General features: G+C 42.5%; 1 protein-coding gene across 6 annotated transcripts in view; it reads left to right on the top strand.

Annotated features, from left to right (window-relative positions):
- The window catches only part of USP45 (ubiquitin specific peptidase 45), an 883,181-nt gene that overhangs the window by 689,590 nt on the left and 179,817 nt on the right, over positions 1 to 13,774 (top strand). For 5 of the 6 annotated variants that reach the window (XM_069235541.1, XM_069235545.1, XM_069235542.1 and 2 more), the window contains one exon: positions 5,630 to 5,773. In XM_069235541.1, the coding sequence (XP_069091642.1) occupies positions 5,630 to 5,773 (144 nt within the window). The remainder of the gene's footprint in view (positions 1 to 5,629; positions 5,774 to 13,774) is intronic. The other variant, XM_069235543.1, reaches the window with a different exon arrangement.

Genomic DNA, 13,774 nt, shown 5'->3' with positions numbered 1-13,774 from the left:
CAAACAATGGGAGGCTTATAAAGGTGTAGCCTATGATTGAGCATGAATTCACGGTGGTATAAGTTGGTGCCTGGGGCTGATCCTCCTGTGTTCTTCAATTCAGGGATATATGGCCAGCCCTAATGCAGATAATCAGGATCTTTTCCTCAAAGCCATGTCTTGGCGGTGGGGATCACTTGGTGCGGCAAAATAGCAGGTTTTTGTCCCGCAAAAAAGGGCATTTTTGAAAACAGTTTGCATGTTCTTGCTCACTGTATCCACTAATGTTCTCAACCAGTTTATGTTTTGGTGAAAAATACATGACTACCAACTGCAGGACAAAGAATCCATACACTCAACCCCCTCCCCTGGCAAAGATATTTTTAACTTAATAATCATTGTCTGTCAGGGTACCTACTATGACTACGACCTCCAAAATGGTGTTTTGCTGCCATAAACCACACCATTTCCCCATCCCTATTCAGTACACTGTCTTCTCTCTATGTCCTTTTCAATTCCCTAATACATACCTCACTGGTACTCTTTTTCTAGCGAACCTAAATCTAACCTTTTATATAGCTGTAACCATAATCCATTCTGTATTAGTAACCCTTGCCCCGTCCCTAGTCTCACCATTTTTACATTGAAAACCTCTTGCCACTGGAAAAGTGCATGCTGCAGTTTATTTTGCTATTACATTCATTGTCATGACATACGTGTTGTCTTACTTTGCTATGACCTTCATTGTCTTGACAGAGTTCCCTTCTCAATGTGTTTGTTGACAATGACACACTGATATAGAACTTTGTCTATATGATAATATTAACAGTACCTCTGAATAGCACCACACCAAACCTGTCCATATTTATTCCTTGATCAGAATGAATATTCAGCCTTAGGGTTTGTGTTTCATAAAAGGTTGCATCTATTTTTGTTTGAATTTGCTATTCAATGGTAGATTTTTAAGCAACCTACAATTCAAATGTTTCTAATAGTTCTGTTTTTGGTTAAAGTACATTCTCCCCTTTTTTCTTTTGGCTGTCTCCTACATGTGGGTATTAATTCTATTTATGTTTCTGCTTTTCCTAACTGGTAGAATGCCATTCTAGACAAGCTTCAGGTATCACCAGGGTCTATAAAAGAAGGTCTTGTTGTCGCTTCTTAATCAGTCTTCTTCCTTTAAAATGTACATTTACATCCTTCTTCACCACGCTGAATGTAGGAAGCCTAATAACTGCCTTTTGAGCGCATGCCTGCAGAAGATGCTGGAATTTGGCAGAGAGCCAAAAAGCATGAGATGCGAACAATTAATTAGATGTATAGGTAGTGACAGACAAACCCACATCCTAGATTGATGCACATCTTTCAGTGTCTCTAGTGACACCATCACAAGGTGCACTAACTTTCCTTCAATATGCCTTGAAGTTGTGATATGTAAAGCAACTACAGTGAAGAATCCACGATGTACTTAAAAAATCAAAACTAATGCAGCAGGGAGACCTCCTTAACAGTTGAGCATGCCAACATGATGTTTCCATTGCTGTTATCTGAGTTATTGTATGTTACATGTATTTGTAAACCTCACTATCACCCGCAAGGGTATCCTGGAGCTTAGTAGGTATATGTGCCTAGCTCTAGCTATGGTAAGTTGGTTAATTGAAAAGGCAGATCTACAGCTTCTTGCGGAATTCAAGAAGAGAGGGGGAGGCTCTGATGTGGAGAGGGAGGTCATTCCACGCTTAAGGAACAATGTAAGAGAAAGCTTGTCCTCCTGATCTGGTTCTGTGTATGCGTGGGTTGGTTTCAAGTAGGAGTCCTGCGGAGCGGTAGTATCTGGAGGAAGGATATGCGACTGTTCAAGTTGGTGGGGCCTAGGTTGGAGTGAGAGAGGGAGGGATATATATATATATATATATATATATATATATATATATCAAAACAAATCCCTTTCAGTGATGAAGCATGTCACCGGAAGGTGAGTGAGGGCTCTTGCTTCAAGCATATTACTTGCCCGGTTTAGTGGAAACCTTTGATAACAAAATACTCTCTATGCAGTTCCAATCAAACCCCACGCATACTAAACTTGATTGTCACTCAATCATATCACAGACATACCTCATCCATACTATGCATACATCAAACCAGCCATACTATTTAAAACATCCAGTGTTAGGGCTGAAGACCAACCACAAAATATATGCAGATAAAAACGTTCATAAATGGTGGTTGTGCACAGAAGTTAGATTACATCAATGTGTTTTCCACTTTTTCGTTTCATATATAATCTCTCTGTTATCTAAAGCCACGAAATACAATAATGTTTATTTCATATAGTGCACAATAATATGAAGTTCCAGGGGACCTGCATTGCCCTCTGAATATTGTTCATATACCCTCAAACAATAATGTAGTCTTAAGGTACTCATTCAAAAAGCACCAGCGCACGGTTTTGTGAAAAAACTAAATGCAGAAACACCTTCTTCAGGGTGAAAGGTGAATGAATAAACCATGGGAGGGGAGGAATTCAAATTGGAAAAAATAATATAGTTTACCACTCCAAATGAGAGTAAATATTCTTATAACTCATATTGAGAAAGATAGGTTCATCAGTCACCAGAACTGACAAGATAAAGACCTGTTTCACAAAGAATATGTGAAAGGATGTATCATAGAGCCCCGAGAAGCAATCAGGTGTATACAACACATACCCACATCCTTATTACACCCTATATTTAAAGGACAGAACCTACTTGGGCCCCTTTAAAAGTACATGGGGCCATCATCACAGTGAGGGGATCACCTCCTGTGCTAACTTTGTGACACTACCTTCTACAGGCAAAAGAATGGGACAGGTGGACATCCTAGTCCCATGGATCCAGATAAGATCCACTGAGAAATGGAGAAACAGTCATATAAGCGATATAGAAGATAAAGATTGGTGCTACGGTCAAACCAAGTCAAGCGGACAGTACATACTTAAGATAGCTAGGAGGACTGTGAACCAGAACTAAGGAATACGAGCCCTAAATGTGCACATTCAGAGTGATCAAACTCTCTTCAGAGATTTTTCTACCTCAATTTCTATAACAGCAACAACATACATGGAGAAGGGTTAACTGATTAGCTACGAGCAAATCAGGATTACTCACATTAATTTGAGGTTCTCTGTGATAGCCTCACTAATGTGAGGCAAGGCGTACCTCTCTCATACGCTAGAAATCACCCATATTACACACTACGTAACTTGGTCCAGACCGTCTAGTCTATTTATGAGACCATGAAAGTTAATATTTCCTGATGATTGGTTACTGCCTTTATAGAGAAGTCAAGCTCTCTGGAATTTCAGTCTGAGTCTTGACACCGCACAAAAAGTGCTTCCTCTGAAATCTGAGGAAAGCCACTAGGTAAGATACTAAGTAATGGAAGCCCAGCTCTGATCTACAGTGGTTCCTCTCACATTACCAGATGTCAGAGAAACCTCCTGAATCTGTCTACCTGATCTATCTGAGATTCACTCTCCACTTTACAGAAAGCTCTTGAATATTTCTTCCACTGACCTTACTTTAACAGCACTCACAGATCAGTCTGCCATTATTGTCTTGAATTTGAGAATGTGTATGCACTCACCACATGGTATCACCTATTATTTATCAGGCACAATTCTGATGCACTTTGTTAATCCTTCATGCACTTGCACGCTAGATCTTCTTCTTCGGTGGCTGTTGTTAATATATGAAGCCAAAACCCTCTGACTGCGTACCAGAGCCTTTTAAAACACAATGTGCTCAATACTTCAAGGTAGGTTGCATGAGTAGCATATGACTTTGCCCTTATTAGATTATGAAGTGCTAAAGCACAAATTGCTATGGGTCAAAAAAGAAATTCTAACAAATATCCAGGCTAAAACCAGTAATCTGGCCAGAGATCAAAACTTCACAAGGATCCTGGATGGTGTTGATAATAAAGTGAAGTTATCTAGATCATACATAATGGAACAAAACAAAGTTGTGACCTCATATGCTCATTTCGTGTGTTAAACCATGCCCAGGTGTCACCCTCAGTTTCACTGTACCTGCTACTCATAGCCATACAATCAATTTCCATGCACAAGCAGGCGATTCTTACTGACCTCTTGTGGGTTCTTTTTATTTTGCTCACCAACATACACCTTGTGGAGTTCAGTAGGGAAATGGGCATTCTGCAGTAGGTGTGTTTTAGGGCTGTGCGACAGTGAGTAGCAGAATACATTTTGGACAGAAGCGGTTGGAGACTGTTCTTAAAAAAAAAAAAACATTTTTCCAACAGTAAGGAGATTGACTATTCAAATGGACCTGCTCTCCGGAGAAACTCTGTGCTTGCTAACTCTTGGACGTGATTCAGACATCATTTATACTATTTTGTCCCTAATAGAACGTAATGTTTAACTTTCTGCAGACCTTGGTTTGTTTATGGAATCATTGTATAATATGGGCCAGTATTTCCACGATTTATTGTTAAATAGTTTTTTTTAATACCACTAAGTTTTGTACAATAAAATCAGCCAAACGTATAATATATTTAAGGGCATGTGTGCAAATTAACATAGTGAATTATGCTCTTTATTACCTTGTTGAGTGTGAAAGGGACATGACTAACAAGGGACAAAACACTCCCTGAGCAGTGGTAAAAAAATAGCATATTACATTCTGCAAATCTGCATATATGGCTTATGCTGGGGTATTTATTCTTGTTTCTTTGTTTTAAAGGGTGAATGTGATTAGATTTGTGTAAAATAAGATTTAAGAGGACTGTTGACCATGAGAAAAAGCATTTCCATGTGAAAAACAACTGTGAAATGTGACCTGTGAGGCAGTACACAGCGATTTTCTCATGTGACGTGTGCAAATAAATATGGCCTATTGACTGTTGTAAGAAATGTGTGAGTGTGTTTATTAGTACAGTTGCTATGAATGATCTTGGTATTGGGCTACATTTGGTTTCTGTAAATATATGCGCCACGATATCGGGGAGGCGTCCATTGAAAAGGTTATGTCAATTGACACCACATGTGTGTCTGATGCAAACATTAACAGGCAAGTTTGGAAATGAAGACAAATGACTATAGATGGTTTGTCTGCTTTGTCCGTGCAAACAGCTTGAATTGGCTTTGGATAGTCGATGCCCTAGCCCCAATGTTATATAGTTTGTTTTGTTACAATAACCCACCTGTGTGTCTGTGCGCACCAAATAAGCATCAGCCACAAAGATTGGACTTTATATGTAACGCAGTGGTGATAAAGAACTATACACTAACAGACAACGACATGTTGAGTAGAGTCGAGCCTGGGAAAGGTTTCAGCATCTATGTCTTTGAGTTGACCATTAGCTGGGATACCCGATAACCATCCACCCTTTCGTCCATTCAAGTTTTTGTGCTGTCCAGTCTCCATGCATAAGTGGTTGAACGTGAAGAAATCTATTTAGCAAAACTTCGCATGGGCCTCCCCTCCACATCACCACGGAATGTCCAGGAAGTAAACGGCCTGCTCTACCAGCCGTGCCTATGAATCTGAGTGGGGAATCCCAATTAAGAGAGAAACTAGCAAAGTGGGTGGAGGTATTGGGAGCAGAGAATCTGAAGACAAATGTGTTCCTGCTTTTTATTAATAAGGTGTCAAAACCTGTACCCCAGGGAAGGACAAGTAAATGTAAGACTTCACAAGAGGAAGACCAGCCTTCACATACCTGCATCGCTGCCGCCTTGAACAATCAAGAAGCCAATCTGTCCCGGAAACGGTCCTTAACCAGAGACAAGGTAAGAAAGGGGCAGCTTTTCATTTCTGTTCTACACGTTATAAGTATATATGATGTGTATGGTGCGTTGTCATTTTGAAATAGTGTTTTTGGAAATTAAATCAGTATCTGGGGTTTATGACTGTTTTAAGGAGGGAATATGTGGTAAATTCATTATAAGCACGCATAGTTTTAAAGCCACGGCAGCATTTCAGCCAGACACGGTGCTCTCAGGTTCGAAAACGATTGTTTTTCTTCTTGTGTCAGAAGGAAAGCATACGGCTCGAAATGTGTTTTTTTTTTTTTTCTTCAATCCCTGTAATTGTCTAAGGCACATAAAACCATTCTGTGAATGTCACATTTGATTGTTTTTGCACCGTACAGCACGTGACAGGTTGTACCCCTGCCCCCCTGCGGGAGAGCTGTCCCGGCTGCATCGGGCCATGTGGTGGCTCAGTTGGCACTGCGCGCTGCACGAGCTCGGAGACTAACGCGGGCTCCCTGGAGAGCGCGCGTCTCCCGTCGCAGAGCAGAGTATCGCTGCCCTGGGGCACAGGCCTCTCGCGCGGCTCCTAACCAAAGCCTACCTGATGGCGGCACGCCATCTTGCGCTCTCCTCAGACTGGCCGCGCGGAGCCCATCCAAAGCAGCATTTCTGTTTTTTTTCCAAATTCCCTCTTTAAAGACCTTAAACTCAATCTTGCAGTGAATTACGCACCACATATATTTTCCTTGCAGCATATGACTGGGATCCGAGAAGGATATTGTCTACTCTCGTTGTTTATCTCTAGCTGAAAGCTTTTCTTTTTTATTTCAGTAACGGTGTTTGTAAATGACGAGCTGCCAGCATGGCTTTGCTAGGAAGCGTATTTGTAATGAGTAGTACCTTTATAAAAAATATTGCACGTATTTGTTCTGAGTTGAAATTACAGTTATGCTTGTGAATGAAAATAGCAAATGGCACATCACATTTGGGAAAGAGGTTTCGAAATGCTCACTAAATGGAATAAAGCATCGTATTAAATTATTCTGTTCCGGTAATGTGAACGTTTAAGATAAGACGCGAATGTGCGTGACCTCGATATTAAAGTCAATATTGGGAAGGATTTGCCCTGTAGCAAAACGACATACAGCCTACTGAATGAGAGAAACAGACCAGTGCGGTTCATGGAACCCAAAGACAACTTTTTGGATAGAGCATCTCCTATCGCTATTAATAGGTTTACATTGCTAAGGCTTTCAACGCTTTTCTGGGGATATTGGGACTGAGTGGGCGGCAGGAACTCTCAACCGAACAATCACACTTTATCAAATACTTTTTTTTAATCTGCCATCAGTCACACAGCTAGATTAGGCGGGGAAGCCAGTACTAGTACTCTGGCCTTTGGGTAGCAAAGGTAGCTATTTAACCATTAAGACACATCTCCCTTCTGGATGTATATGTAAAAATGTGTGAATGATTTTAATATTTACTGATCATCTTATTTCGCCTCCTTCTCCATCCCAATTTTTAGTTCATGTGATGTGTATATACACTGGAGACAGATATTCCGCTCTCTACCCCCAGATGTTCTTATAAAGGATCACCTTTATCTAGAATATTAAGTTGGCTGCCTAACTACCTAACATGCTGTGTTTAAAGCTGGATACACAGTAGGGAGGTTCGTAAGAACTGGGACAAGAAAGAAGAATCAGAGTAATGAAATAACAAATGAGTAACACATTACCTCATTGTCACATTGTCGTCCCAGTCCTTAAATCACGAGGATGTGCCCAAATCACGTGCATCTGGCATAGATCGCCTATCAAGGCATCCATTTGGAAAAGGGATATAGCCCGCCACAAAAAATGAAGGCTCGGAATAACATAACCAACACATCCCTAAGTTACAGTGCTAAAGCAAGTGGACAAGCAGTGGAGCCTTAAATGGTAAAATACACAATCATTGTGTCTAGAATAGCCAAAAGAGCAGACACAAGAGCCAACCAGAATCTAAAGTAAAAGGCCAGAACTACCCTGAGACACAATGCAAAAGCTCCTAAAACATACCCAACACAAAGTGGACGTGGTGGGCCCCATTCTGGCACCCTAGCATACTCAAGATGAAAAAGAAAGAGTACACCAGCCTGAGGTAAGTACCAAATGCCAAACAAAGGAGAAAAACAATTGAGTTCAACAGTCACCCTAGAAAAGTACTCAGTTACGTAAAGGGGGAGGTCCCAGAACAGGAGACCAGACATACTAAGAATAAAATCCAGTGAACCCAAAATATTATGAGGATGATTCAGTCAATTCAAATGAGATCTCAGCTGCATGAAGGATACCATACTTCAAAGTTCCATTAAAAAAAATTCATTACCAGGCTGGGTTTGGGTTTAAAGGTGTTTGGATATTGTCAGGGGGTGACTGGCGTCAATGATCGAAGGGAGTGTTGCACTACTACATTGAGGGGGAGAGGCAAAACGAGAAAAAAACACTGAGCTGCTAGAAACAAAAGACCACTTGCTGCACGGTAATAAAGTGGGCCGAATCTTTGTCTTTCTTCTAGGGGAGAAGGGAGTCACATTTTAGACATGTCCTGCTGCACATGTGCCAGAAGGGCGAGGTATTGCTTGACCTGCAGGCACAAGCTACAGCAGTGACACCACAGGAGAGGAAGTGGCGAATTCCAGTGCCATCTATTAGGTTTCTTGTGGTGCGCACATACAATGTCCCTGGAAGGAGTTATCAAAACTCCTTTATTCATTTCAAGGAAGGGTGGGGGGACCAGGCCAAAGGGGACAAATGGGTAGGGGGTTGATCATCACGAGAGTGGACGGATTGTAGGAGGAGTGCCTTGCTTTTTATTTACAGTAACACATATTTAATACTGCATAGTTTTGCTTTTGAAAACAGCGATCTAAAATACAGCCTGAGACTGAGCCTGTCGCTTCAGAGGGTGCCTCGTTGCGTTTCTTGCAACAGAGGCCCGAGAGACGCAAGGAACCGGCTGTGGGCAATATAATAAATGTTGGCACACACTGATCACTAGGAGGCCCATTGATCGCTTTAATCTGCCTGTGACAGATACTGCACACAGCCTTTGAACTTGAACACAGCCTTTGAACTTGCAGCACACTTCAGGCCAGAGACATCAGCACACTTTTTCTAACTTGTTTTTAGATGGGGAAAGATTATACAACATATAGTATACCTGGTAAGAAAATGAAAAGGTATTTTCCAAATTTAAAAATCCGTATTTCTTTTGCACACTGAAATGTTTCAACTTAATACATCAGCTTTTGTGAACTTTGTTTAGTAGAAGTATGAGATTTTAAACTTCAACGAGAACCATTCCTACACTAGAATACTGCCCTGATGACATTGGCACCAGTGCTTAACATATGCTGTTGGGGGTACTGTTTTTTAGGATCTCTGCTAATTTAAATTTTGTTGAATATGCAGCGCCAATGTGCATTACGCTGCTGCTAACCTTGGGTAGTGTGTTGTCATGTGGCACAGGCAGTACTGTGAAGTAAAAGGAAAGTATTGTGCTACCTGCCCTGGTAGTCTCCATTTACATGCCACCTGTCTGAGTTGCTGGTAGCCTCTGAGTGCTGTGTCAAACCTTTGAGCTAAATGATGCCCAGAGACTGTTTTTGGTGCAGTGGACTCACTAGTCGGAATTGACCCTGCTGGTGGATTCAGTCAATTTTGAGCTAAGACTGCATCTTGAGCTGTCCAGCAGCAACAAACAGAACAGTTGATAGGCATCTTACAAATGCTCAGACTGTACCTGGGCTGTGCCCAGGTAGCACAGCAGACTGCACAGAAGGGACTCAGAAGGGACTCAGGAGGGGCCCACTCTGCGAGCAGTCATAGGATATGCTGAAGTGATGCCTTTTGTATAGAGCGACTGACCTTGCTAACTTATGCCTCTATTCCTGCTCTATCATCACCAAATATAATGTGCCATAATGAAAAGAAAATGTGGTTCAGCCTCAGGCCCAGCACTGAGCCTGGGATTGCTGAGCAGGGGCTGAGTGTGTACCTGCAGCACTGAAGGCCCTTTCCTTTCCCATAAAGCTAGCAAAAGGGACACCAGCTCTGTCCAGGGATTACCAGGGACAATAAATTACTGTACTCCGGTCTGTGAAATCTGGAATAGTGTAATAAACAACACGTTTTAAAAGTATGGAGCACATGAGTTCTTAAATACTTCTGGGCATTTTTAAACACATCTCTAAAATGTTGACACGTTTTAAATTGTACATTGCAATGGGTAGGAGGCACTGTCACAGTTCAGGGCTAGCCCTTGCTTTTGTGTTATGTTGGCCTGATTGTAATTGTATGTAGGGTTCCCGCCTATGCCTCACCTGTGAGCTACCTCCCAAGGATTTGTGCCAGGTTTAAATTCCATACAGCCGCCAACTGCTTTTGGACAGGATCGCAGGGGTGTGGAATTCTAAACTACTTTCCTTACCTTTCTGTTACCTTTCCCTGATAAGACAGCACCTTTGACCTCTACCTATTTCCAACTTGTGGATGCTTACAGTGAACAAGAATAAAGTGCAGTGTGGTAAAATTGAAATGTGCTCTCTGCTTCACTGATAACAAATGCTGCTGGTAGATGACTGTCTGATTGCTTGAGACACCCATTGTCTGCTCCCTCATGTCTTACTGGGAATGAGCGTAAAGGACAGCCTGCCAACATCCTTTTATTTTCCCACGCCAAGTACAGTTGGATTGTTTTTGTAGCGCCATAAGAGACAGTTGCGGATAAGTCATGGGGAACCCCTATTAGTATGGAATATTTGGATACCCAAAAACCCAGCCCCCCTAAAGATTCCCCAGTGCATCAAGTAGCGGTTAAACAAGGGGTTCAGACATTACTGTTTCTTGACAAGTGGCAAAGGCTGACGGCCAGGAGACCAGATTTGCAGTTTCCTAAGACTGACACCTATGACATGAATAAGTTGTCATATTTGCGTCAGATGCTGATTCTCAAAGGAAGGAGAATTAGGAGCTTAGAATGAGATGCATTCTGGATGTGGGACACAGTGTTGAGTGATTTGCATGGGACTAGTGATGTGAAAGAGAAAGTACATAAAGAATTGTTGGAACTGAAAAAAGGACTTTACTCAGAGTAAAAAGGGAAAGACAAATTGGAAGTTTGGAGAGAACATACACTTGAAGTAGTGGGGACCTTTCTATCTCTTCCTGTGGTGAGTGCACAACCACAGGAACAAGATGAAAAGGGTATGAAAGGAGAGGACCAAGAGCACCCGCTCATAGAAGACATGCTGATGGGTAGGCTAGGGAATAGCAACAAGATAGCTGTGACTGATAAAAAGGAACCACTTGAGTGCTCAGCAACAGGGACACAACCTCCTCAGCTGTCTTCAGCTGAGAAGGCAGTAGCCCATGCCTTGGCACAGCGCCTGGTAAAAGAAGAAGCACAAAGAACAGAACTAGAAGCTGTAACAGACCGTCTGTCGCTGTAGGAAATAAAAGAGGATGCAGCCCATGCTGCACGAAAAATGAGCAAGGTTAGCAAACAGTTACTAAGAGAGGGTGAGGGAAAGGAAGGCAAAGTGCCATCCCTGTGAAAAACAAATTGGATGCAGAGGTTCGAAGATACCTCTGGAGATTACGACATGGAAATTGAGGAAATAAAGAAGGTGAACTGGGACATATGCGTCTATGCACACCTTACTCAACACAATATTTACGTCTTGACAAGTTTTTTTCAAAAAGTTGCAGCGGGGCCAGGGAGCAGGAAAGACAGCATCGTAAACACCCAGTCAAAGGGGAATACACTGCGCAGCTCTCCTGTAATACAGAAGAAAAGGTTTCTTAAATCAGACAACGCAAAATACCGTACCATGCTAACAGATATTATTGATAAAAGATTGACACTTGCAGACGTGGAAAGGGATAAATAATGACCGAGCAGAGCTGATGACCCAGGCCCTCAAATACACCAAAAATACATACAACACACCAAAAGCACAGGCCGACTGCCACAGGAGTACAGTTGAGACACCTGCCAGTTAAGTTTTACAGATACAGAGTTGCATTCCTGGGACAATGCTAAATTAACAGAGAAATTGAACTATGCAGTGCTAAAGTTACAAAAGTGGAAAGAGTTGATGGAAGGCATCGACATAGCACAGATTATCAAGGGTCTAGAAGCAGGAACAGATTCGGAGACAGTAAAAATCCTGCCCCTATGAGAACTACCTTCGCTCTCTACAGGGGAAGATGATCCCACACCATCTTAAGTCCATATACCTTGGACTCGAAGTAACTTATTTTCATTCACCAAGGATTTTTGCAAATTACGAGAGGGACCCTACAGGTGGTACACAAAATTGAATAGGATATTGGCAATGGGAGGCTTACTTTGGAAAGACCTGGCTATATTGTTTAATATAATAGTACCAAGAGCCCTATGGGAGTATTGCAAGAAAGTGGTGGGGTGGCCAACAGAGGAGCCACAGAGGGGAAAAGGGAGAGTACCAGGAGAAAAAGTAGAGAAGGCAAGAAAAAAAGGTACTCGAATAACTAAAGGGAAAGGTGCCAGAAGAAAAGGTAGATTGGTAAAAAATAATACATACGAAGCAAGAGAATAATGATAGTGTAAACAGTTACTATGATTGTTTCCTTCAGGTATACCAGCAAAGCAGTCGGGTGAAAAATTCACTAGGGGAGGTGATGCCAGCGTTTGTCACTACATTTGTATACGGCTTACAAAAGCCCATTCATACTCATTTACAAACATCCTTCGTATGCTGGCAACAGAAACCTATAGAAAAGGTGTTAGCAGCAGCCAGGTACTATGCAGACTATTAAACACATCTGCAGAAGCCAGATGAAGAAAAGACAAAAAGAGACAAGATTAAGGTAATGGTGACGCAGGAGCTGTTCAACAGCGGTAGCCAGGGCAGGGGGAGCAGTAGAGGACGGGGCTGGGGAGCAAAATGAGAGAGCATCCTCTCAACCTCCTCCGGGCACCGCATGCTTTCATTACAAACAGCAGGGACACTGGAAAGCAGAATGCCCCCTCTTAGCAAGGGGATAGAGAGGTAGGAGTCAGCCCAGACAACAACACGGAACACCACCCCCGCCTTACACTGTTAATGTATTTGATGCCCCAGCCAACGGCACACACCAAGACAGGCCACAGACACCGTAACCCCCACCGCCACCCCAGACCGGTGGTGGACAGTAGAACAGGGAGGAGCATGGGTTCCCATATCCACCTCCTCCAGACACATACTTCATGGGTCCGGGAATATCAGTGGATCAAGACGGTCCATATGTAGACGGGACAGTGATGAGTAAAACAGTACCATTCTTAGTGGACACTGGAGCAACAAGGTCAATGCTGAAAGCATCCGACATACCAGATGCACCACTATCAGGAACACAAATAACAGCTGTAGGAATGACAGGACAACCTGTAAATGAATATCTAACACAGCCACTGAAATTTAAAGTAGGCGCTATCATTGTAAAACACCAATTCATCTTTGGTAGACATTGCCCAGTTAGCTTCTTGGGAAGGGACCAGCTATGCAAGTTACAGTGTACTATCAGGTGCTCACCTGAAGGGGTATTTCTGGAAAGTAAAGAGAACAGGATAATGTTACAGGCATTTTTGAGATGCGAATACCAAGAGAAAGTGCAAGTGTAGTGCCTCTCCCACAAGAGTTACAAGACTCAGGGCCAGATGTAGCAAAGGTTTTTACCCATTCTGTGTCTATGGGAAAAAGTGTTCGTACATATGGCCCTCAGTCCCTAGCAAGGTCTGGGCATAAGGACCAAATGATGTGGGGAGGATATTGGACTACCCTCCAGTGCGGATGACACTGAGCCCCGGAGCATCACTGCCACAGGTACCTCACTGCCACAGGTACCTCAATACAAAATAGCTAAAGAGGGGGAGGAGGGCAAAGCCCCGATAATAGAGTACCTCCCAAAGGAGGGGATATTAATGGAAATACAAAACAGCCCATGCAGTACTCCGATTCTCCCGGTG

This window comes from Pleurodeles waltl, chromosome 5 (genome assembly GCF_031143425.1).
Source record: "Pleurodeles waltl isolate 20211129_DDA chromosome 5, aPleWal1.hap1.20221129, whole genome shotgun sequence".
Lineage (NCBI taxonomy): Eukaryota > Metazoa > Chordata > Amphibia > Caudata > Salamandridae > Pleurodeles > Pleurodeles waltl.
Note: the sequence above shows the minus strand (reverse complement) of the source record. Positions and strands in the feature narration are given on the sequence as shown.